The 27,629-nt window shown below is 36.9% G+C and overlaps 1 protein-coding gene across 1 annotated transcript in view; it reads right to left on the bottom strand.

Annotated features, from left to right (window-relative positions):
- LOC122480639 (serine/threonine-protein kinase TNNI3K) overlaps positions 1-27,629 on the bottom strand; it is a 291,341-nt gene that overhangs the window by 83,752 nt on the left and 179,960 nt on the right. The window contains exons 18-20 of the mRNA XM_043575277.1: positions 16,716-16,768; positions 16,343-16,395; positions 12,394-12,526 (exon numbers count right to left, since the gene is read on the bottom strand). Of these exons, the coding sequence (XP_043431212.1) occupies positions 12,394-12,526; positions 16,343-16,395; positions 16,716-16,768 (239 nt within the window). The remainder of the gene's footprint in view (positions 1-12,393; positions 12,527-16,342; positions 16,396-16,715; positions 16,769-27,629) is intronic.

Below are 27,629 nucleotides of genomic sequence, written 5' to 3'. Positions count from 1 at the left end.
ATTTAATATTTATAAAGTAGTTACTAGTTTTTAAACTTTTAGCTAATCCATCATTTTAGGTAATACCACTCATTGACTGAATTCCCTAGTGTTACCTGCCTGCCTGGATTTCTAAATATTGCTCATCTTAAACTACCCGTTATGGTGTCGTAATTCTTGGGACTTCACTCTTGATGCCTGGCTGTTGCATATTTTTCGATTCTGCAACCAGTGATTTCTATACTCCCTTGGAAAGCAAGTTCACAGCTACTTTTATTGAACATGTTTTGTATTAGGCATCATGGAAGATACATACAAAGCTCTTTTAAACCTCCTAACACTCATGCAAAGTAGGTATTACTCTGTGTGTGTATGTAATTAGTTTTTAATTTGTGAAAAAATTAAATATAATTAGTAGTTGGTGTAGCCTCTTGTTCCAGATTCTATGCTCTCTTCAGCCACTTCACATTGAAAATACTTTGTACACAACACATGAAGCTCTTTTTATTCTTCAGAAAAACTTCCCTGTACGATTAGGAGGTTAAAGTTCCAGGACAATGCTGTTTCCTATCTTCTAGATTGTGATGTCATAAACATTTGTCTATATCTTAATAACTTTTTTTGAGATATGACCTACAACCACTACTCTCCACTAAACTTTGCTCCAATTCAATTCTGTTTTAAGATCTACTCATCTAGTAAAATTATATGTAGTGTAACTTAATCAACATTTTGCTTTATGGATCAGTCAGAATTACTATCTAATTTTGACAAATGTGACCTTTATACTTGTTTTCTGTAGAATTTTAGAAACACAATTATAATAGAGGACAATTGTTAAAATATTTTGAGTATTTCTCATATATTGTTTGTATCATTGAGCTCATGTCCAATCCAATATACAATTATGTAATGCTTTTTTCCCCTAAATATCAGCATTTCTCCAAGTTATTAAAACTCCAGGTTAACATATTTTTAATGGTTCTATATTCAGTATGATTTACTTAATCATTCTTCAAGTTTAGGTTGTTCAAATTTGGACATAAACACTTCAAAAAGTATATCTTTTCAATATGAATTTCCCAATTTCACACATTGTTTATATTTTGAGGGGTGAGATTAATGTCAAATGGCATAAGACTTTTGACACATACTGATAAGCTTTTTTCCTAAACAGTTGTACTAATTTATTCCCTTAGTCACCAATGTGTGAGAGAGTTTTCATTACATCGGCAATCTTTCATTACATCGGAATCAGGTTTTCTCATTTTGTGAGAGATGTTGCTAACGTGAGAGGTAAATTATATCAGCTCATTTCTTGTTTAAATTGTGTTCTTTGATGACTAGTGAGGCTTAATATTTTCCCAAATATTTATTAGTTATTTGTGTTTGAAATTTTAAGTTCATTTCCTTTGCTGCCTGGCATTTTTTTTTTTAATTTTTTTTTTCAACGTTTATTTATTTTTGGGACAGAGAGAGACAGAGCATGAACGGGGGAGGGGCAGAGAGAGAGGGAGACACAGAATCGGAAACAGGCTCCAGGCTCTGAGCCATCAGCCCAGAGCCTGACGCGGGGCTCAAACTCACGGACCGCGAGATCGTGACCTGGCTGAAGTCGGACGCTCAACCGACTGCGCCACCCAGGCGCCCCATCTGCCTGGCATTTTAATGTTTCTTTGCAACAGCCGTTCTAATTGTACAATGGCTCCAGTTTGAGGGCAGAGTCAAGAATTCCATTTCTGCTTTTATTTTCAAGGCCATTTATAGAATATTTGCATTGTCACATTTGCCCACCATTTCTAGCCATTATCAGCTAGAGTTGTAGTTGCTGACACTAAGAAAACACAGAAACAAAAGACTGGCCAAAACATATTTAGCAAACTTAACATGACTTACAAAATATGTCTTTTGTGTCACACACACAAAAAAACTAGGCATGTTAGATTCCTTCCATTGGCTACTCTTGAGTATTTTTAATTCCTTTTTGGAATGAGGTAAATAAATAAGCAAACACATTAACTAATGCTTAATAATCATTGATCTTCTAACTCTACTTTTTCACCTTATGACCATTTGGATATTGTTGAGCTGGTGCAGCTATAAGCATATAAACCAGTGTAGTGAATGCATTTAAACTAATTATACCTATCCTAATGGGTGGGCAGGGACTATTCATAAAGTGAGTTAAACTCAGATGCAGGTGCCAAATGTCTCCTTTGAAACCCTTTCAGACTCTGATACCAAGTCTATAAAGTTACTTGTTTTGCTTCTTGGCACTGTGTCTGGAAAATCAGTTTAAGATGAACGCTATTTAATTCTTCATTATTCAAAGTAGATTCTGCAAGGCCTTGGCATCTCCTTCTCTCTTTTGCTTTATACACCCCTGGCAGTGATGCTACTCATTAGCAGCAGAAAGTGGACAATGCAACATGAGGCGTCATGGAGTTGAAATTTGTCACCTTTAAAATTGCTTTGTCAGTCTTGCCTGAGTGGCCATGCTACACTAACATCTGGGAAATTTTCTAGTATTCCAGATTCAGGACAGGGATTGTCAGCCCATTTATCAAATTTTTACCTTGATTGCTACATAAAATATGTTAAGTGATTTATGTACATGTTGGTTTCTACATTCACAATGGAAACTTTGCTATTAAGAGAGAATAAGGCTAAATATAAAAATATCAATAACTATTGAGTACATACCATTTCTTCAGCACTGTGATAATTACCAATGATTTAGTGAAGCTTATAATCTAGATTCTAGAGTAGGACTGTCTAATAGAACTTTTTACAATGATGGAAATGTTATGCAGTGTTCAATATGGTAGCATACGGCTATGAAGCACTTAAAATGTGGCTATTAAGCATTAAAATGTGTGACTGAATAACCGAATTTTTATTTTCATTTCAATTAAAATAAATTTAAATTTAAACAGCCATGTGTGTCTAGAAGCTTCCATATTGTACTGCACAATTCTAGAGCATAGCCTTTTCCCACTCCTATTTTCCTGAATAAGATTCAAATTAAACATGATTTTGTGAGTCAGCCTCAAGGGTTTATATAACCATGGTGCTTATTTGTGGATTCAAGTTCTTTATTGTTCATTAATAATTTATCAAGAAAAAATGGATATGACTAGAGATTGTCAAAAGGCATTCAATACAACACATGATAACCTTCATTTATTCATGTGACAAAATCTATTGAACATTCCATATGAGTGATAATAAGCTAAGAAAAAATAAAGTGTTAGGGTGTCAATAAAATTTGGCAATAAATGGATAATTATTAAAGAAATGAATTACTGGATTTTTCTTGCTTTTTATGGTTCAAACACAAATTCAGAATTGTGATCCTTTTTTTTTCTGAAATGTTCTTTCATACCCTCTTTTCCTACATTACATCTAATGTCACTTAGGTCTTGGCTTAATGAAGTGTCTCTGGGTGCGCTCCCTATGTACTCCCATAGCACCTGGTACTTCAATAGCATATATGTCATATTATACTTAATTGCCTATTTATTTGCTTGCCTCTGCAGATAGATCACAAGCTCCTTGAAGTCAGGATCTGTATCTTTTCACCATCATATCTCATGTGCTTAGCACGGTGACAGGAAATTAGTAGGCATCCAATTGATGTGCACTAAATGAATCAATAAATGAGACAGTTCAAAATATGATTTCATTGGAAATAATACAGATCATGGCATAGAGGACTCAGTAAACATGTATTGTATAAATGAATAAAGATGATGGATTAATGCCTATTAGTATCTTGCTCTTTATTATATGTCTTTAGGACAGAGCACAATGCCTGGTCACCAAGAAACACTGTAGAATGAATATAATGTTTATTTAATATTAAATTATGACACAATTGGGTAAATTATTCATATTTGGTGGCATATTTAGATAATAATCTTATATTTTGTTCACAACATTTGGGGAGGTGGCTTTAATAAACCAAAACAGTATGACTATTAAGAAATGCCCTTAAGGGGCACTTGGGTGGCACAGTCGGTTAAGCGGCCGACTTCAGCCAGGTCACGATCTCGCGGTCGGGGAGTTCGAGCCCCGCGTCAGGCTCCGGGCTGATGGCTCGGAGCCTGGAGCCTGTTTCCGATTCTGTGTCTCCCTCTCTCTCTGCCCCTCCCCCGTTCATGCTCTGTCTCTCTCTGTCCCAAAAATAAATAAACGTTGAAAAAAAATATAAATAAATAAAAAAAAGAAATGCCCTTAACAAGGAAATCTGGGGGCCTAATTTCCAGTCTGGCTTTGCTTTTAACTCCCTGAGAGATCCTAATTAAGCTAATTCGCCTGTGTGAGTATTACTTTCTGTTCATGTAAGATGAAACAGCGAGGACACAGTGTAATGGTAATAAGCATGGGCTTTGGGGACAAGGAGCCATGCTAGTTAAGTCTTGACTATCCCTCTTACTAGCATGTTATGTTGAGCATATATCTTATCCTAATAGAACCTAAACCATAGGTTACTGTTAGAATTAAAGGAGACATCGTACAGAGAGCATCTGGCACATTGTTAGTTTTCAAGAAGTGTTAGCTGTTGCTGTTGCCATAATTATCATCTACAGATCTAAGGGTTTTGCCTTTTCCTTTTAGTCTGAATCTAGAGAACTAGGTATCAGAAACATTGTTGAATATTTTCTGTTCTGTTTAGACCAGAAATCATCTATCCTTTTGAGGTTTTTGGGGAGTATGAATACCAAGTAAAATATTGCATTGAATTTCTGCAAATTACAAGGCTACAAACCCTCTCATCTGTCATTGGCTCCAGCTCATAATGTAATATGGCTACTGTGGAGAGGATGACTATGCACCTCTTCATGATGAATTTAATTAGCTATATTGCTTATGGATAAGTTGGTACTAGATTCTGAATTCCTAAATTAAACTATCACTCTTATGTTTTATAAAAATAAATCTAGGCACTCATATAAAAACAGAGAGCAATAAAGTACAATATTTTACTTGTAAGCCTTGACTAAGATAAAACTGCTAGAATGTTTTTTATTTGTTTTTTTTTTTCAATTTTGATTGTGTGTATGTGTGTTCTAAAAACACAATTGATTCTACTTCATTGTTTTTATGGGTAGGGCTGTAGAGAAACAAAGCAAATGCGTACGGCTATCCCAGCAAGAGCTAAGACACACTCTTTGTTAAACTGACACTTTTCAATGATGTATCACCAGAGCATATAGCATCTGAGAGAGACCATGAGATTGCAATCTTGAGATTGCAGTAAGAATGGCTTAATTTTTTAAACCACATCCCATTCTCATTACAGACTGTCAGAAGAATAGATTAATTTGCACCAGTGTCTATTCTCATTGCAATCTTTGTCAGTGTAATGAAGTATTGGAATGTTAATATCAGCTATGTTCATAGAAATATCACCATCCATTGGAACGATTTGATCTTTCTAGTGATCTGTGTAGTGATTGGCTGGTTCTATCAGTGATAAACTGATAAAGATTAACACAGCAAACACAGGATTTCAGAACGTTAGCTCACTCCTATTTTCCTATCACTTGTCAAGGCACAGTCCACATCATCGATGTGCTTATGCTTTTTGAGGTTACAATATTTAGGACACTTTAGGATCCTAATCATATATGGAATATCTAAGCAGCGGTAGCAAACACAAATGACTACAAATATGAGATCCTGTGATATAACTATGTTTCTAAACGTACTTAAATTCATATTTTTTACAACCATATGTGAGACAAAAAAAAGCCATATTTGGCCCCTGTACTACCGTTTGCAACTCTGAGTTAAAACCTCAATATGAAGTCTCACCCAAATCTGGCTAGAATAAATTGGCAGATGTTCTTAATTTGCTGCCACATCTGAGACTTAGTTACAGCTTGGCATTAAGGAATCCCAGGACACAGAGTTGAGTCTCCTTGTGAACCAGCTGGCATCACACAGGAAAACAAAAGGAAAACAAGAGGCGTTCTTCTTTGGTCTCAAACTATAATCTGAAAGTGATCCATAAAACTTGGTACCTAGTTGTAAGGGAATGGGATTGGATAGAATACATATCGATGGATTGATTTATCCTAGATTTCTTCTTTAGTTTTTCATGATACATCAGAGGAGACAGACCCAGGAGAGATATAAAATCTGGGAAGCAGGTGTTGGTTTCTTTCTCTGAAATGTATCCAAGACAGCTCTTGTTTGCCAGGTCATACCAGCTCCTTTTTCATCTTGCCTGGTTCTTTTCTCTCTGCTTGGCTTCACACCTTGGCTCCTTCTCTTCCTAATCTTGTCACTTCTTTCACAAATCTGCTTTCTCCCTGGATCCATCATCCTCCTGCTGGCTGAGCCAGAAACCTAGAAGTTATCCCTGATTCCTCCCTCTCCCTTGTTCTCCCACCTGAACCCAACCACAAGTCCATTCAAATTTCCCACAACCAGCCTCTCCTTTTTCTTCTAAAGTCACTACCCTAGTTAAGGTTTTATACATTCTTATCTAGACTACCTGGTTTCTTTACCTCTGGTTTCAAACCTCTTCAGTCCAGCCTTTGCTTTGTAGCAAGAGGGAGCATTCTAAAATAATAATAGCATTATATGATTGCCCTGCTTGAACTTCTGCAGTGACTTTCATTGTTGACACACAAGGCCCTTCACCATCTAGCTCTAGATGTGATGGATTCCCTTGTGTTCTCTGATTCATCCCTATTGAATTATTTGTGGATCTCTCATGCCTCTGCACCTTGCCCATACTACTTTTTGTTGGGACTCCTTCTCTTCTTCCCCACTAATTTACCTTTTTAATTAGCTTTCATCTTTTTGCAGGTCAGGTATCGTCTGTTCTCAGAGTCCTTCTCTGATACCATTTTCCCATTTTTCACAATTTCAGAAGGAGACTCCTCCAGGGAGCATCCTTAGCACTTTCTCTCTGCTTCTCTCTAGTTGGGACTTACCTCTGCTCTGTGCTATGAAGCCCTGAGCAACACTCTATTCTTCTCTGTTTTCCTCTTAACTCTAGCATAGTTCCCAGCCAGAGGAGCACTCAATGATAGCCTAAACATAATAAAAATAGCTAATATTTATTGAGTGCTTCCTATTCCCACTCATCCTTCCAACCTCTTGAGGTAGGTCCTAGTATTATCCCCACTTTTAAAAATAAGGTGAAGTATGGCTCAGTTAAGTAGCTTGCATAGTTACAAGGCTCATGCTCTTACACTTTATGCCAATTCTCTTTAGTTCTATTGTGTTGGCCTGAAAAATGCTTTCTTAAAAATTGAATTAATTGCCAACATTTAAAAACCTTTAGGTATCTAAACAAACACACAGAAATTGGCTGATATGGTAAAGGAATCCTTGCATTCCTACATGGATTGTTTGGCTGGAGCTGGGTAGCAGCTGTTCCCTTGAGTCAGAGCATGTGATTTCCTGTCCATCACACTGTCCTCTGTTGAGTGTTTGCCTGTTTCCCCCAGCCCTTTGGCCATTTGATCTTGGATGACCCTTAGGATGCTGAATGTGATGGATTTTTGGTTCTTTCTAGACCTGAGATAATAAGGTTAATTTGAACATGTACTATGCAAAAGAGACTCTAACTTCAAGTTCTTCTCAGTGAATACCCATCACTTACATAGGAGTCAATGCTAATATTTGTGTTCTAGTTTTGTATTTCTTCCAGTGCTTCCAGGGCTAAATCCAGGAGGATGAGCCATGTGTAATATTGCTACTACCATAATTGATAATGCTGTCATACATTGTAGTCATGGATTTGTTCCTCTTTGTAAATGGCTAATATGTAGCTTATATTGAATCTGATGCTTCACATAATTTATTGCTGAACATATGCTAGATTGCCTAACCACTGCAATGATATAAACAGCCTCATTTCTTGATGCATGGTCACTGTCCAACTTTAAAAAAATCAACATCTATCATAAACAAACTCTCTTTCCAATAAAGTACTATAAATTCTAATATCTAGGATATTGGAATCAAGTTATTCTTAGGCAAGCCTTTTAACTGTTTTATTATACAATATTCTCCCTCCAAAAAGGGTAAATATTTCTGGGGGTCCATGACAGAAGGGGTCTTTATCTCTTTGAAATAGTCACTTTATAATTAGCAAAGGATAATGGAGTAGGGAAAATTCCTAAACTATATGAGTAAAATATGATAAATACTGTAAAAAAATGATGACTTGGGGCATGGAGGAGACTGCTTTAAGTCCACATTAGAGGATTAAGGAAGATGGTTTGGGAAGAAGTGATATTTAAGCTAAGATCTAAAAGTTAATTAGGGTTAGTATGATGAAAAGTGGGCAAGAGTATCTCGACAGAGACTAATGTGTGCAAAGACAGGAAGTCATAGGAAACAAGTCACATTTGGGAAGAGAAATAGTGCTCTGTGGCTGGAACATAGAGAACATGAGAGACTGCAGATGGCAAAGGTAGATCTGGGGAGGAAAGTAGGAATGTAGTGTGAGGCTTTGTAGATTATTTTAAGAAATTTTGTCCTTATCTTAAGAGCAAAGAAAAAACATTGGAGATTTTAACTAAAGGAGGCCAGATGACCTAACTTGAGTTTTTTAGAAAGCTAAACCTAGATAGTATGGCAACTGGTGAAGATAGTCAGAAAAACTGGAGACGAGAACACCATTTAAGATACTGTGCAGAATTCTACATGCAAAATAAGGAAGTAGCAGGGGAGAGGAGATAAGTGGAAAGATTCAAAAGATGTTCAGAAAGTGGGGTCAAAAATAAGGAAATGAGTGAGAAAAGCAAGGAAGGAAGGAAAGGAATAATGAGGAAAAGAAGGAAAGAGAAGAGTGAAAGGTGACTGCAGGTTTCCTATGAGCATTCTGGAGACTGAGTGCCATGCAGGTACAGAATCATAGGAAGTCTCAACCTTGTGTTACACTTTGCCCTCATCTTTAATCTTACAGCTGCAGAGAGTTTTCAGTTTACAGAGTTCAGTCACAAATACCATTTCATATGATCCTCACAGTAATCTTCGTGGAGTCATCATTAACTGCATTTACTGAGGAAACAGAGTTTGTGAAAGGGCTTACAGGCCAGGAGAAATGGGACACAGTGAAGGAAGCAACACAGTGGCTGGAACATAGGACGTGAACTAATATGAGCCAGTCAGAGCTATAGAATCATGTAGAATTGTACAGGGCATATTAATAGTTTTGAGCTTTAATCCTAAGAACACAGGAAGACATAGAATGATTTTAAGGAATAGTGACATAATCAATTTTATGTTTTTAAAATACCATTCCAGTGGATATCTAAGGAGTGGAGAGGAAGGGGGCAGAATAAAGGAAAGAAGTCAAATGGCTATTGAGGTAGTTATAGTGAAAAAGATGGCAGCTCTGACTAGCATGGTGGTGGGTGGAATTAAGTAGATAGATTTGAGGTATATATTTCATCACTTCCACTTTTTGTTCATTGTTGTTCATCACAATATTCACTTGTGCAAGAAGGTAAGAAAAAGGTGTAAACAGACATACTGAATAAAAAGAAAGTTTTCTTTATTTACAGATGACCAAAAAAATTTATGTGGAAAATCCCAAAGAATGTAGAAAAAAAGCTACTTGAATTGATAAGTAAATTTAGCAAATTTGCAGAGTATGGGGTTGTTATTTAAAAATTAATTAAGTCTCTCTTCTAGCAAAGAACCATTGGATATTGAAATTAAAAAAAATAACATTTATAATAGTATCAGAGAAAAGTCTAAAAAAATGTGCCAGGTTTGTATGCTAAAAACTATAAATAGGCTGATAACAGAAATAGAAGAAGACCTAACTGAAGGGAGAGCTATACCATGTGGATTAACTGGAAGATTTGATATTCTTAAGTTATAAATTCTTTCCAAATTGATCTATAAACTCAATGTAATCTACCCAAAATTCCAGTGGGATTTTTTTTTGGTAGAAATAAACAAACTGATTCTAAAATTTATATGGAAAACCAAAAGCCTAGAAGAGCCAAAGCAATTTTATTAAATAAGGGCATAGTTGGAAGATTTATATAACCTGAGTTCAAGACTTAACTATAAACTCTGAATATAGTATGGTATTGGTGTAAGGGTAGACATATATCAGTTAAACAGAGCCCAAAAATAAATACACATATATGGTCAATTGATTTTTGACAATAGTACCAAACTAGTTTAATCGAGAAAGGAAAGTTTTTTCAAAAAATCATGCTGAAAAACTTAAGCATGCATATTAAAAACCATAAACTAAATTATAAACTAAAACTATAAACTAAAAAAACACAATAAACTAACAAAAGAATAACAAAAGCTCATACCTGTAACCATTAAAAAAAAGAAAATAAGTAGACTCTATAAATATAAAACCTAAACCTATAAGAGTTCTATAAGAAAACATGGGAGGAAATCTTTGTGGCTTTAGTGATGCAACCATATTTTAGAAAGAATATAAAAACATGTGATTTAAAAGTTTGATAAGGTAGACTTCATTGAAATTAAAAACTTATTTCAACACATTGCTAAGAATATGAAAAGGCAAGCCACAGACTAAAGAAAAATACTTTCAAAACGCATAGCAGATGAAAGACTTCTACCTAGTATCTATGAACTCTTACAAGTAAATAATAAGGCAACCTGAACAAACACTTCACCAAAGAAAGAGGAACACAAACATGTGAGATTTTCCATATCATTAGCTATTAGAAAAATAGAAAATACTACTACAATGATACACCATTATATACCTACTCAAATGGCCAATGTCTTATTTTAAACAGACAACAAAAATATCCTGGCAAGGATGTGTAGCAACTGAAATTATAATACATTGCTGGTAGAAATCCATCATGGTACAGATACCTTAGAAAACCTCTTATCATAAGATCTAGTACTGTAATCATTTCTTATATATTTATTCAAGAGTAGTAAAACCATCCACACAAATACCTGGATGGTTTTAGTATCTTATGCACAGCAGCCCCAAAGTGAGAATAATTCAAATAATCATCCATGTATGAATGCATTATTAAATTGAGATACATCCACACAATGGAGTATTACTCAGGAACAAAAAGGAATAAATGACTGAAAGTCAACAACATGATTCCATTTATAGGACATTCTGGAAAAGGCAAAACTATAAAGACCTAAATCAGATAAGTGATTGCTAGGGGCTGGATGTGGGAACAGTGAATTAATTCAAAAGAGGCACTAAGGAACTTTTTACAGTGATGGAAATACTCTATATGGTGATGATCATGGTTACGTATTTGTTGAAACTAGTGGAATTATTAACCTAAAATGGCAATGTTGTTTCAGTTCAAAATAGAGTCTTTACATTCACACTATAATAAGGACTAACTCTCATAATTTTCTATGAAAAGTATATAGAAAAATATTAGGACAATTAGTTAGAAACTATGCAGAGGATAATTGAAGACCATATGATATTATGGGAAAATATCTTGAAAAGAGAGTGTGAGATGTAGCTTTGCTCTGCAAATGAGTACTAACAATTATTGGGATCTTGGTTAAGACTTTTAATTTGTGAGTATCCACATTTATGGGATTTGTCTTTCCCTAACATCCCTTTTGACTTTGATATATTGTGATAGGGTGGCCACCAGGAGCTTGCAAAGTAATTCACTTAAAATTTATTGTGATTTAATTTGAAAACTACTTTTTAAGCATACTAGGTTCTGGGGATGCAAAGCCCTTAAGGAGTTCCCAGTCTAACGGTGAATCAAGTAAGTAAATAGATTGACAAAACATAAAAGCTGAAACTCAAATAAAATGAAGAGACAGATGCAAATAAAATTTACCTTAAGGCTCAAATATGTGTATATTTTTCATGTGATTAGATTTCCTGCCTCTACTGTCTACAGGTACATAGAGTGTAATGTATATTATCACCAAAAATTAGGCTCTCTCACAAAGCCCCATTTTTGGAGCGCATCTATTTATGTAATACAAAATTATTATGAAAAGCAATTCTCTTTTATATAACATGAGACAAGCAGAAAACGGTCCTGGTTGGTTATTTTTATGTGTTGCTACTTTCAGCTCACCCCTGTATACACACTAAAAATGGAGTTTCTAGAATCTAATCTCAAAAAATAAGTATTACATTGTCCACATTATTTGCACCCACCTGCCATGTGACCATAGTCATTTGCTTGTTTTATTAACAACAGATAAATCAAAGCCCTAAACTTTAATAAAATATACCTACACTTGTGTGTGCCTGTGCCTAACGTCACACAGTTAGGTCAGTAAGTTTTCTGGATTGGGCACATACCTTGAAACAATTTTAAGTTGTTTACTTAATTCTTATCTTGTGGACCCACCAAGAGTAATCATTTTGGGGAAAAAAATATTTCTTGAAGTCGTGACAAGGCATAGAACTCTGGAAACCTTTCTTACCTGGCTTGAGATGAGCAAATGGGATTTCACCAGTGAGAAGTTCCCAGAGACACAGAGCGTAGCTGAAGACGTCAGCTTTGATGGTATAGCGTGTGCACTGCGTGAACACCTCAGGGGCCATCCAGCGGAGGTTCTGTGTGTCCAGAAACATCCACAAGTCATTTGCCAAGTGTTTAGTCATCCCATTGTAGAAACTGGGATGGTAAGGATTTGGTAAGTGTTCTCCCATTGTTCTCAGAAGATATAAAGATAAAATAACACTGATTGCCTTGTACCATGCAATAAGCTGATGTGTTTATACATTAATAACATGTTTACTATTATTGTTCAGTTTCACAAAGGCATTTTTTTAATCATTGGAAGATCATGAAATTCATAATCATTCCAAAAACATTGCAACAATATTAATCATCAAGTAAACCTGCATCTTGTAAAATGATCACAGCAGCAGCATTTTTTGTTTACTTCTGAGCATCTTTCCCCTAGAAGCCTTATAAACTTATGAATAGCCAACCACGATTCATCCAAGAGCTCTATGCCTCCCTGGAGGTGAATCACACTTTTCTTCCTTTAGATCTTCAGGTTGTAGTTTAGGAAGCCACTAAATTAGACCCATAAATAATGCTCTCATGACTGAGGAGAGATAGAGCCTTAGAGGAGTGCCCAGAACATTCTTATGAAGCAGATAGCTCACTGGCAGGATCAGGTCTGTCATATCTCCTGTGTTTGCCCAGTTGTGTTATTTCTGAATATGGTTTGTGCAGTATTCCAGGAAGAAAACCTATAAAATGTTATAGTTTTCTCTGTACGAAGTTTTATATTCATGTTTTGATGGCATTATTTACATTCTTTTCACTTGCAGTTATGTATTTTTTGGTTTGAAATATAAGTTTGCATTCTGAGATGCAAATGGCATACATTTGGTTGATTTGTAGTTTAGGGGAAAGAGCACTAGGTTTTGAGTTAGGAGAAGAAAATTCCAGCTCCAGCTCTACCATTCACTATTTGAGCAGCCCTGGGCAAGTCTTGTATGCTCCTGGACCTCGGATTCCTTAAGGGCAGAACAGAAGAGGCAAGCCCTTCCAGCTCTAAAATCCCATGGCTCCATAACCTTATCAGTGAACTTCGCCAAACACCTTGTTTCTTTGTATTTCCCCTGGAAGAAACCAGCATTCTTTTATTGCTCTTACTGAAATTCTATGTAGAGCTGGCTTCTGATACTTCTTTTCAAGTGTCTACCTTATTTTGAAATCATGCATAATTATAGCATTCTAAGAATATATGTATTCCGATTATGATGCTTATATGCAATTCTTCCACATGAGCTTTCACCTTCCAAATAGCCTCCACTTATGTAGCAGATTATGCCTTGTGTCACAACATTGCATAAGTGGAAGTAGGCATACAGTATGCCCATTTTCCCACAGGGGAGTAATAGAGTAATTAGCCAACTTACATGAGGCCACATAACTAGTAAGAAACAAAATAGCCTTCAAAATAAATCTAGAGTAGTGCTGTGCTTAAAGACTGTGCTGCTAGGATTAAAAAAAAATTACTTGCTGTTGGTGAAATTCAATTCAATTTCATTCAACAAAAGTTTATTTAGCTAGAGTCTGGATGTATTTGAGAATCACCTGGGGGAAATTTGAAAAGATACAGGTACCCAAGATCAACCCCAGGCCAATGAAATCAGAATTTCTGGGGGATGGGTTCAGGCAAAATACTTTTTAAAAAGTTTCTGAAGTGATTCCAATGTGGTGCCAGGGTTGAGAATCACTGATCTAGCTATCTCTGTGTCTCAGGTACTGTGTGTCCTATCAAAAGAGGACTCATTCTTCCTCTCTTACCTCATATCTTGCCATTCTCCTCTTGCTCACTCCACTCTAGTCATTCTGCCTTTGAACACACAAAGAATTTTCCTGTGTCAGGGCCTTTGCACTGACTGTTCCCTCTGCCTACATTGCCCTTCCCCTTACATGGATGACTCCTGGTCAGGCCTCTCATCAAATGTTATCTTTCCCTCTTACCCTATCTAAGTGATACCCCCATTCTCCATTCACATACTTGCTTTGTTTTTACTCTGTAACACTTATCACAACCTGATACATATTTTGTTGATTTGTTCAGTGTCTATCTCCTTCTAGTAGAATATTAGATCCATGGGAATAAGAAAATTAATTTGTTCACTGCAATATTCCCAGTTCCTAGAAGGATGTCTGGCATTTAGTAAGTAGTCCATAAATATTTGTTGGATGAATGAATGAAATCTAACTGGGGAAACCAGACATGCCTAATCTCACTTACAACATGGTCCATGATGTATTTCCTGCCTTCCTCTCTAACTCATCTTTCACTTTCTCTTCCTCACCCAGAGCATGCCAACAATGACAAGCTCTTTGAAGTTCCCCCAGGAAGTCTGATATTTCTCATCCTTCCCTACGTCTTTGCTCATGCTGTTGTTCATTCTACCTGGCACTCTTTTCTGTTCTCCCTGCACCTAATTTACTCCCACTCATCCCAAGATGCTCTGTCACACCTTATTTATCACAGGACTTCCATACTGCTTTAAATCTATCTGCTTATTACTGTGTTTTCCCCATAGAAAATGAGCTCTTCACATCAAGATTTTCTTCACATTTTGCATTCCTGGTCCCTTGCACAATGTCTGACACATGGTAGGCCCTCAATAAATGTTTGTTGACTGAATGAGTAAGGGTACGAATTAGCAGTACAAAATGTTACAAAAGCACAGACAGAAAAATGCACGGGGAGGAGGCAACAGGTGTGTGTGTGTGTGGGGGGGGGATGTTATGGAAGGGAAGGCACTTACAATGGATAAAATTTCCTAGGCCTTGCAAGCCCTTTCTAGGTGAGGTGGAGTGAAGGACTGTCCAGGCAGAGAAAGCCACACTAGCAGAGACACAGGGATATGAATGTGAATGGCCTTTTTGGGGAATGAACAGGAGGCTTGTGTATTAGGGTGTGGGGACTTGAGAGAACTTACTGTGGGAGAAGAGGTCACAGAGGGGCCCTGGGCTAGATTTGGGAGGGCAGGAGGATCCAGGCAATGAATTTGGATTTTGGCCTGTGGGTACTGGGTATCTGTGATGGTTATAGGAGGAGATGAATTGTCAGAACCTAACACTTGGCTGATGTTGCAAAGAAGGAACTGGAAGACAGTACTGGAGTTAGAATCCTACTTCTAGTCCAGAAAAGGGATGATGAAGACATGAACTGAAGTGGAAAATGAGAGTTTGGGATGAACTTAAAACAAGCATGCAAACAAACAGAAAACATGACTGAGTAATGCATCTGTGGAAGCAGAAAAAGGAAGGAATGGGAAATTACCCTAAGCTTAGGTAGTTAAATAACACACGTGGTCTAGGAAGAGAAGTTACTTTTTTGGGGGAGGGGAGGAGAGTAAAGAAGAGAGCAGGTAATGATTTTAATAGCAGACATTTTTGAATACAATTATGTTTGCTCCAGATGTTAAAACTTATATTTTAGTTAAACATTAATACTTGGTTATATGCCATATTACCTTATAATGCTGAAGCAGAAAAAAAGTTGTTACTAGATGCTGGTTAACTACAAATTCTATAGTTAGTTACTGATTAAATGTTAACTCTCTCCACTACTTAATAAGAAGATCTAAAAATGAAAGCCAATTAACCATGCCTGCTTGGTCCTTTTTTCAGTTACATCTGAAATAAATTCTGTATTATTTTATCCATCTCATTTTCCAGACATATATCTAATCTATTTTTCTGGTACAGCCTTGAAAGAGTTCTTTTGAGGGCTTCCTGAAAATAAAAACATAAAACTTTATCCTGCCCCTGGGACAATGACAATGCTTCCACTTAAAGCTGCTCTCATCTCACTTCCTGTCATGCTGAGTTTACACATTTTAATTGTTTCATAATTATAAGGAACATAAGCAGCAGCAAACCCCAGGTTGTTTTGTCATGTTGTCTTCATCCAGAGACTGTAGAAATCTTGATTCTGATGGAAAGAAAAAATGAATTCGTGTTAAAGAAAACATCTTTAAAAACAAGGTCAAAATCACAACTAAAATTTTGAACCCCCTAGAAACCTCTTATTTAAAGGCTTACTTCCTTTCTTGTAGCTGGGTATATCAAAGAGAAAAAACTGAAAATAAATGATATACTTTTAAAATTCAGGGTCACTGAAATTTGAATGATTCAGAAAAGTATAGCTGTCAGTGTGAACTGCTTTTTCAGTTTCATCATACAATATGAGACACCAACTAAGAATGAAGAAAGAAACTGATGTCATTTGGGGATTTTTCATGGAAATCTCACCTCCAAAATCTGCCACCACTGCATGCCCGTCCTCACAGAGAAGAATATTGTGACTGTAAAAAACAAAACAAAACACAAACAGTGAAACAAAAAACAAAACACTGACTTTGAGTAAACTTCATTATTTCTGAATCTGGTGCCTTAAGGAAGAGGTTGATAGTCATCATTTGTTTACCCAGAGGCTGAACAAGCTGCAAAAGTCTGGCAGAGATCTTAGGTTAGTGTTTCTTATTTTTTTTTTTTTAATTTTGCTAATTCAAAAGGAATATTTACAAAATCAGTTTATATCTAACTTGGAAAGTATACGCGGTGTCTCACTTTGGATAAGCCCTCTAAACTTGTCAAAAAGACCCATTCGCTGAAGATCAGTATTTCAGCTCTCTGTGGTTCATTTGCTAATACAATTGTTAACAGGCAGGGTCAAATGCATCCGTGAGCATATGAGAGCCAGAGCAAGGGAACCAGCTTGCTGGAACCCTAAGCGTAAGGGCAGTTCAAGTCAGAGCCCGACATGAACATAATAAAAGGACCCTTTGTGGAATAAGTCTTGGCCAACATGTTCTAGCTACACTCCCAGGAAGAAGGAGTGTTTTTAAGCCTGATACTAGCTAAACCCCTTTTTAAGGTTGTAGGGAGAAAAAGTTATAAAGATCACCAAAGTCTTTCCAACCCAGAATTCAAGTGAGGTTAAGAATGTCCTGCCTTTTCAAAAAGTAAGTCAAGGCTGAGACAGCCCCCAAAGAGGTCATTCTTCCTCCCACATATTGGTAAAATGAGTTGTGGGATATCTTATGGATGGACAAACACATCATGATCCAAGATTGTCACGGAGTGCTTCTTACTGAATGCTTATTTCACATTTGCCTTGTAAATGAGGCATTTCAGTATTAGGAGATCATCCACTGGATTTCTTTTAGTGTCTATAGGTTATACTATATTTATTGTATTTGCTCTATCCTTAATTGTTTTTCTTTGTGATCAATATACAGAAAACACTATTATTTTCTAGTCCTGAATAAGACCCAAATAAGATATTGAATTCTTTACATAAATACTTTCTGGGGCTGACTGCGGCGTTATAAGAAAGTTACTTTTGAATTTCCCTAGTATCATTAATGAATTTTATTTCAGTAATATAGACTTAATCCTCTTTCAACTACTTAAAATCTAGAATATGTTTAAAGCCAATTTGCTTGGAAAAACCCAGAGTAGAAGTAATCAAGGATGTCAAAACAAAACCCTCAGGATGCTCTCTTTAACTTCAAATTTATCAGTTGCAACATATGATGAGACAACTGTCATAAGAACTTGATAGCATCAGGAACTCTCTGGAAGTTCAAGTATGACAAGAAAATGCATCTAATGTTGTACCACCAGATTCTCTGAGGGATTTATGGGAGTTTCAATACCACAATATCTTGGTCTATCAAAGGATATGGGGTGTTACATTTTAGAGATATCATTAAAACACATATTGAGCATGGATTCCCTAAACATAATACACCTATATGTATAGCATCTTGTCTGTTATTTTATTTTAATTTTGATTAGTTATCTAGAACAGTGGTTATTAAAAAAAAATTTTAGGAGCATAATCTCAACATATAATATAGATTTTTAAATGGAGCTGTTCAAGTTAAACAGAGAGAAAGTCTCCCTGAACCACCAATTAAACATTCACATTTTCCACAATAGTAGTCATCAAGGCAATAGCTTAAAACCATGGATCTTGAGAAGCCACCAGATAAGTTACATTTGTTTGGAATATTTATTCATTTGTTTGCTGACATTTCTTCCAAAGTAAATATTTTATGTTATTAAGACTGATTATACCACCTAGCTGGAGTTGGGGTGGAGAGTTTAGCAAAATTTTACTCTTTCATCAAAGAAATTTAAATGAATTTAGTCACTGGGCCACCCAGTGCATCACAGTATGAGAAGCAGGGTATGTCAGGAATCATGCAGGGATTATGCTCCTTGCTGTACTTCCAGCATTTTTAGCACATACATTGCACAGGAGTATTCAATAAACATTTGTTAGCAAATAAATTAACTAAAAGTAACTGAAAATAGACAGTCATGAGTACTGTTTGAATACCGCTCATCTGTCTACTGATAAATATTTAGAATTCACAGAATCCTACGATTGGAAGAGACATTAGAACTAACTTAGTATAACCCTCTTAGTTCCTGCAGAAGTCTCAAGTTCAGAGAACTTAAGTGTATCAACAGAGATTACACAGGTAAGTAGTAACAGTGAAGACGCAGAATCCAGTTCATGTAGGCCACCATCCCAGATCTTAGAACAGGGACTGGCAAACAGTAGGTGAAAAATGATTTTATGAATCATCTTTGTGTTGTGTTATGGACCCTTCCCCTCAAGGACGATATTTACTTTCCTCACATTATCAAGACACTCTGAGAGATGCAAAGTGAGGCAAGTTATAGATTTCATCTTCAAAGAACTTATAATCAGCTGATAAAAAGTAAAGATGAATGTGGGTTATGTAAAAATTCAGAAAAAATAGTGTAGGTTAAAAAAGGAAATTATCTTTGAAGTGGGCCTTGAGAGACAGTCAGTAAGTCTATAAATATAAATTGGCTAAACGTGGATTATATACCAGGAACTTTCCTATATACTGGGATATAGTGGATATAGGCAAAGCGTTTGTGAGCTTATGTTGTAGTGAGGAGGAAATGAGGCAGATGAAGGGAGAAACAAAATCCAAGTTGGGGGATAATCTTAGTAAAGGCCAAAAGTTGGGGATGCCTGTAGTTGGTATCAGGAATTATAAGAAGAATATACTTACTAAATTAGACAGTGCATGCTGGAGAATAATGGAGGAAAATCAGGTGGAAGTAGTATTGGATTATTACAAGGAAATATGAAAGCTGGGAAGGGAATTCTAGGCTTGATACAAGGAAATAGCACATTTTTATGCATAAGGTGCAATGCTCTGAAAGCAGAGAGATTAGCCTTCAAGAATAATTTTAGGCCCTGGGTATTAAGGACAAAAGTAAAAAGAGTGGAAAACAAATAAGATAGGGTAAATCCATCAAAACATCTAAAATAAAGTGTCTAGATCTTGGGATAGCTTAGATAGAGAGGACAAAACAGAACAGAAAACCAAGGATCATCCTTCATCACACTATGAGTTTTCTAGTTTAGAGTTCTTAAGTACAAAGCAATAAAATATCCAATTAGAAAGGGTTGTCTTACTAAAAATTCTATGAATTTTTATGAAAAGGATAGTGGCTGACTTGGGAGGCTGAGAAACTTGACTAAAGTCAATGTTGTGCTTGGCAAGACTGGACTCACCAGACAAATAACTACTATTTTTATCAAATTGAAATAACATGCAACATGAACTCTTGTGTTCTTTTTGTTTTTAAAAAAATTTTTTTAGTGTTAATTTATTTTTGAGAGACAGAGAGAGAGGGAGAGACAGAGTTCGAGCAAGGGAGGGGCAGAGAGAGAGAGGGAGACACAGAATCTGAAGCAGGCTCCAAGTTCTGAGCTGTCAGCACAGAGCCTGATGCGGGGCTCGAACTTACAAACTGTGAGATTGTGACCTGAGTACAAGTTGGACGCCCAACTGACTGAGCCACCCAGGCACCCCTGAACTCTTGTGTTCTTAACAAGCAATAGCAAATTAAACAAAACAAAGGATGCAGCGACAATTTAGGACACTGGACAATTTGAGTTCATAGCAGCAAATGGGGCCAAATTCCAAAAGGCAATCTATGCAAATAATATTGCAGAACTTTGGGAAGTGCTGGAATAAAAGGGAATTTTCTACTTACTTCAAGATAGTCTTCTGAATTTGTCCACTCCTTCTCTAACCACTCAGTAATAATGGAAACTAGCTTTTTAAACTACCCCTAAAATTCATCCATTCATTTTATTAGTTGGTGCTGAGTCATACTTCCTATCTGGAGTGAAATAAACAGAGAGAGACAGGCAGGCGGTGAAGCTGAGAGAATCTATGTTATCAGTGACAGCAGCAAGGCTTTGAAGTAGGCTTTGTGCTGTGTCAGAGAGTCACTGGCATTGGGGTTGAGGATATCTAGGGAAGAGGATGAGTTTGTAGAAGAAGCCAGTTAGGACAATAGAAGTGATGCAATTATTATTAGTGATAATTTGAAGAGTTTACCTGAGATTTGTCATGAATGGCAAGTTTTGAGAGGAAGAAGAACAATAAAAATTGAGGGGAGGTAACAGAGAGGGTGGCAGTAAAGAAAAAAGTGAGTAAATATTGCATGAGAGCCTCCTGTGGGCAAGCACTGGTGTTTTTGAGATTTTTCCATCCTCATGGAGCCACTGTATGGTTGATATTAGCATATCTACCCTACAGATGGATAACTGAGGATCAGAGTGGTCACCTAAGATGGCCAGTATCATAGCTAGTAAGAGGTGGAGGAAGCATTCAAACCTCAGTCTCCAAAGTGTGCCTTTTTTACGAGAAGTTGACTCCCACATCATCCAGATAGGCCCTGAGGAGCCAGAACTCTTCCAGCTTGATGTCTAGGGCAAAAGTCCAGAAAGTTTGAGTGAAGAAAGTGATCAAAATTCCAGCTAGTGCTAAAAATTCCTGTGTTCAATGTATGACTGTAAGGTAAAAAGAATGAAGTCAACAAGCTACATGGAAATAAATCTAATACACCTTTGATCCACCAAGAACCAGTAGACAAATACTAACCTTCTTCCCTTCCAGTGTGTGGTTAATGTGTCATATGTAGGTGAATGAAACACAATCCCTGTGAATAGGAAACTTGCAATCTGACCTGGGAATTAAGCTAGGTACACAGAGAATGTCATCAGGATCAGAAAAGTGAAAGAAAACAAGGTGATGGGAATTCTAAGGCTTTTTCTCCACCAGGACACCACCTGGGAGGTTCATTTTTATCTGCTTGCTTTTGTATAAAATTCTGGGGAGAGACAGTCTTCTGTTACAGATAAGGCTTTATGGAGCATCTTCATGTACATAACATTGGGTGGAAACATCCCTTTGAGTCAGACCCTTCTGATGTGAATTTGGTAGATATGTAAACCTGTCAGTGATTGATTGAACTAGCACTTTAGCCCAGGTCCTACCATCTGGGAGAGAGGCATAAGGATATGAGAAAAGAAGGGGCAGGAGATGAGAAGAGATGGGTTACACTGAAAGGAAGGAGGACAATGATGAACAGATGCTGTAATATACACATATGTACACATAAGCAGTGCACACACATACATATACATGCACACTTGCCATGTAAGCTCTCTGGAAACATCTTTAAGGGTCACATGATGCTGAGGAATGCTCTCCAGAAGGCAGTCGGTTTGGTAAAACCACACAAGGAAGTTCAAGAGGTAAAGATCAACAATCCTTAATTCTTACAGTAATTTTTGGCATTTCTGATTTAACATTTTTCCCCACAAATGAAACTATTTTCAATGAAAATTAACTACATCAGTGAACATTGGGATTCAATTAGAGTTCAAACACACTGAAAAGATTCATTGGTCTGTGTGGCCAAAGAAACAAGTAGTCACCAGAACCAGAACTGTTCAATTCTGTAAGCAATTAATGCCAGCCCCTCTCTTCTGAAAACCAGCCACAGACTCAGTCCAAAACACTCTGAGTGACATGTAATCAATGAAAATCTCATTGGGGTAATGAGATTTTTTTTTAATTTTTAAATTTTACTTAAATCCAAGTTAGTTAACGTACAGTGCAATAATGATTTCAGGAGTAGAATTTAGTGGTTCATCACTTTTATATAACACCGAGTGCTCATCCCAACAAGTGCCCTCCTTAATGCCCATCATCCATTTAGCCCATTCCCCTACCCAACACCCCTCCAACAACCCTTAGTTTGTTCTCTGTATTTAAGAGTCTCTTATGGTTTGCCTCTCTGTCTCTGTTTATTTTTCCTTCCCTTCCCCTATATTCATCTATTCTGTTTCTTAAATTCTACATATGAGTGAAATCATATATTTATCTTCATCTGATTGAATTATTTTGCTTAGTATAATACATTCTAGTTCCATCCAAGTTGTTGCAAATGGCAAGATTCCATTCTTCTTGATTGCTGAGTAATATTCCATTGCATATATATGTATATATACCACATCTTCTTTATCCATTTATCAGTCAATGAACATTTGGGCCCTTTGCATACATTGGCCATTGTCCATAGTGCTGTTATAAAATTGCAATGCAAGTGCCCCCTTCAAATCAGCATTTTTGTATCCTTTGGACAAATACCTAGTAGTACAGTTGCTGGGTCATAGGATAGCTCTATTTTTAATTTTCTGAGGAACCTCCATACTGTTTTCCAGAGTGGCTGTACCAGTTTGCATTTCTACCAGTAGTGCAAAAGGGTTTCCCTTTCTCTGCATCCTCACCACATCCATTGTTTCCTGAGTTGTTATTCTGTTCCTGTTATTCTGACAGGTGTGAGATGGTATCTCATTGTGGTTTTGATTTGTATTTCCCTGATAATGAGTGAAGTTGAGAGTCTTTTCATGTGTCTGTTAGTCATCTGGATGTCTTCTTCGGAAAAGTGTCTATTTGTGTCATCTGCCTATTTCTTCACTGGATTATTTGTTTTTTGGGTGTTGAGTTTGAAAGTTCTTTATAGATTTTGGGTACTAACCCTTTATCTGATATGTCATTTGCAAATATCTTCTCCCATTCTGTCGGTTGCCTTTTAGTTTTGCTGATTGTTTCCTTTGCTGTGCAGAAGCTTTTTATTTTGATGAGGTCCCAATAGTTCATGTTTGTTTTTGTTTCCTTTGCCTCAGAGACATGTCTTTTAAGAAGTTGCTGCAGCTGAGGTCAAAGAGATTGTAGTGTGTTTTCCCCTCTAGGATTTTGATGGTTTCCTGTCTCACATTTAGGTCTTTCTTCCATTTTGAGTTTATTTTTGTATATGGTGTAAGAAAGTGGTCCAGGTTCATTCTTCTGCATGTCTCTGTCCAGTTTTCCCAACACCATTTGCTACAGAGATTGTCTTTTTTCCATTGGATACTCTTTCCAGCTTTGTCAAAGATTAGTTGGGGCACCTAGGTGGCTCAGTTGATTGAACATCCGACTTCAGCTCTGGTCATGATCTCACAGCTTGTGAGTTCGAGCCTTACATCAGGCTCTCTACTGACAGCTCAGAGCCTGGAGCCTGCTTCAGATTCTGTGCCTCCCTCTCTCTCTGCCCCAACCCACTTGCATCCTGTCTCTGTCTTCTCAAAAATAAATAAACATTAAAAAAATTTAAAAAAAAAGATTAGTTGGCCAAACATTTGTGGGCCCATTTTTGGGTTCTTTATTCTGTTCCATTGATCTATGTGTCTGTTTTTGTGCCAATACTGTCTTGATGATTATAGCTTTTATTATGGCTTGAAGTCTGGAACTATGATACCTCCAGCTTTGGTTTTCTTTTTCAAGATTGCTTTGGCTATTTGGGGTCTTTTCTGGGTCCATACAAATTTTAGAATTGTTTGTTCTAGCTCTCTGAAGAATGCTGGTGTTATTTTGATAGGGATTACATTGAATATGTAGATTGCTTTGGCTAGCATTGAAAATTTAACAATATTTGTTTTTTCAGTTCATGAGCATGGAATCTTTTCCCATTTCTTTGTGTCTTCTTCAATTTCTTTCATAAGTTTACTATAGTTTTCAGTGTATAGATCTTTTATCTCTTTGGTTAGGTTTGTTCCTAGGTATTTTATGGGTTTTGGTGCAGTTGTAAGTGCGATTAATTCCTTGATTTCTCTTTCTGCTGTTTCATTATTGGTGTATAGAAATGCCACAGATACATTGATTTTATAGCCTGTGACTTTGCTGAATTCATCTATCAGTTCTAGGCATTTTTTGGTGGAGTATTTTGTGTTTTCCACCTAGAGTATCATGTCATCTGCCAATTTGAATGCCTTTTATTTCTTTTTGAAGCCTGATTTCTGAGGTTAAGACTTCTAACACATTGGGGCGCCTGGGTGGCTCAGTCGGTTCAGCGGCCGACTCTGGCTCAGGTCATGATCTCGCAGTCCGTGAGTTCGAGCCCCGCGTCGGGCTCTGTGCTGACAGCTCGGAGCCTGGAGCCTGTTTCAGATTCTGTGTCTCCCTCTCTCTGACCCTCCCCCATTCATGCTCTGCCTCTCTCTGTCTCAAAAATAAATAAACGTTAAAAAAAAAAGACTTCTAACACTATGTCAAGCAGCAGTGGTGAGAGTGGACATCCCTGTCATGTTCCTGACTTTAAGGAGAAAGCTCTCCGTTTTTCCTCATTGAGGATGATATTAGTGGTGGGTCTTCCGTATATGGCCTTTATGGCTGAGGTATGTTCATTCTATTTCCACTTCCTTGAGGTTTTGTTTTTTTTTTTTTAAATCAAGAAAGGATGTAATTTGTCAAATGCTTTTTGTGCACTATTGTGGGGATCATGTGGTTCTTATCCTTTCTTTTATTAATATGATGTGATTCCAAAAGTCCACGTTGTTTGCAAAACAATAATTTTGTTGTGGCAAATGAAGCTCAGGCTCAGAAGCAAGTAGCTTAGCTATTGAGCATGCCAAGTCAACCTTGCAGCGTCAGTAGCTCATAGGGCTTTATTGCTGTCTTTGGTGATCATGCAATACAGGAGAAATGGTATGCTGGAATGGTGTTCACCAATGTGGATATGTGCATAGGTTTACCCTTCCTGCTGTGAAGGCTTTGTTCTGTGGTAGAAACCGCAGCACCTGCTTTTAAAAAGATGACAATCTGATTGGGGATGACATGTCAACTGAAAGGGCGAAATATTATCACACATAAGCTAGAATGTAAAGCAGCTTTTACTGTCAGAGACCTAGCAAAGAATATGGTGGATATGAGAATTAATTCTGGAGAAGATCACTGAAGTAGAAGGGAAGGTCTTAAGCAATAGGATGAACAGAAGGTAGTATGTGGGAAAGGGACCTGAAGTCAGAATGACTGTTTTTTTTGTTTTTTGTTGTTTTTTTGTTACAAGTCCTATGAATTTGGACATACAGTATTTTCTTATCTTTAAAAATTTTGAGAAGAATGAAGAACATTAAGAGGTAATACATAGAGTTTTGTAAATTCTAAACTGCTAAATAGGTATTGGTTATTATTTAATACATGAAAGACCTAGCTTACAGAGTGTTTGTACAACTTACAAACAATGCCCTTTGTAAACTATACAGCCATGTACTTGTTAGGTATTAAGCGATGAGTCTTGGAAGCAATATGACTTTCTGAATCAAAACCCATAGTAGAAACTGACTTCACTATGGAATACTTGAACTCATTCTTAGCCCTAGAGAGTCTCTTCTCCTTCCATTCCCATTGTCTAATTCTATAAAACTATTGTTGCTTTGATTGAATGACTGCATTTCACCTAAAGGAATCTTTGTTCCCCTGACTGCACTGATGCTGCAGAATTGGGAGTTGGCTCCAGCTTTGTCTTTTATCATGAAGCAAATGATTTGGGTCAATTGTTTATGTAACAGAACTGAGTATTTATCTCTTTGAAATGTCTGTCCCTTACAGATGACTCCACAATAAAGTTCTTTTAACCTTAGCAATGCATGCACTTAGTAGAATACAAAATATTGCAGAGGGCAAGATTTACTTCATCCAATGTGAATACAATCCAAGCTCTGACCTTCAGTTCTTTCTTCCATAGGAACACAGTTCACTTTCAGAGAAGAATAAGCTGTTTTCAATGTGGTGGGTGTAGTTATATCTTTTAAGTATTTTCTCCATTTTTTTAAAACAAAAATGAATGGAAGTTAAATTCTGCTGGTTCTTTGTGACTTTTTTTTTTTTTACTCCAACCTCAGAACTGAGTTAATTTAATGAAGTCATTATGTAAGCATCATGAGTCTTTTCATTTTAATTGCCTATATTGAAAATTTACCTAAAGTGCTCAAATGATTCATAATCAGTTGGTTATGCACTATAGTCCAATACTAATTGTCACTATTAATCAGACTGGCCTGATTATTAGACCATTTTCCAATTCTGACTTTCTTCCAGAGCCAGACTGAAGTTCATGATGGCCTTAGAAGGATCAAGGTGAGTTGCTACTCTCCTACCATTAAGCACTTTTTTTAAGTCACTTAAAAAAACCCCACATAAATATTAATTCACTTTTTTCCTGAATTATAGAGCCATGTAATTGCCTGTGTCAGTTGCTACTAACAAACACTAGTTTAAGGGCACCATGGCCAACCTCTCAGTGTCCTTATTTGAAGAGATGACAGCCTCAGAAGTGTAAACCTAATAATGCAACAGCAATGCTCCCCAGATTTCCTATAAGCCACTGTTTTCTGATAAATGCCTGAAGGTGATTAACTTACATGATTAAAGACACATGGCTATCGGCATGCCTGGAAGCATTCCAAGGGTTAAATCAGTGGAAGCAATTAGGCTTCATTTTGAATCTCATCACACTGTGAAAGTCATTAGTTTACAAACACATCTGCCTGACAAGCAATCATTCAGACCTGATGCTGAGGAGTCCCGGATCTGCCTGCTGCCACATTTTGCTGGTGGTACTACTTGATGGCCCAGGATTCGTCTTGCTACAGACATCCCGGGAGGGAGTACCACCTTCTTGACTTTCAGCATGGGCAACTATACACTGTTCTCACTTATCAAGTTCCCCTTGAAAACCCTTCCTAAGCCATTGCCACTACCAAACCAAATGTGGCTCTTTACCTCTGAGTATGTAACCCCCATACCCTGAGTTACTTCCAATTTGTTTCAAGTATAATGTAAGGTGCTTTCTAGATCCTTGAAATGCAGTAAAGCTCACATCTACTCGCTTTGGAGCTTTGCACTCTTTTCTAAAAAAGAAACACTTCCAAGTCATCTAGATCAGCTCCTTTCAGTCACAGATGTAGTCTCACATGCTCTCTCTTTTGAT

Source organism: Prionailurus bengalensis, chromosome C1, assembly GCF_016509475.1.
Source record: "Prionailurus bengalensis isolate Pbe53 chromosome C1, Fcat_Pben_1.1_paternal_pri, whole genome shotgun sequence".
NCBI classification, from domain to species: domain Eukaryota; kingdom Metazoa; phylum Chordata; class Mammalia; order Carnivora; family Felidae; genus Prionailurus; species Prionailurus bengalensis.
The sequence above is the reverse complement of the archived record's forward strand: the minus strand, read 5'-3'. Positions and strand labels throughout refer to the sequence as shown.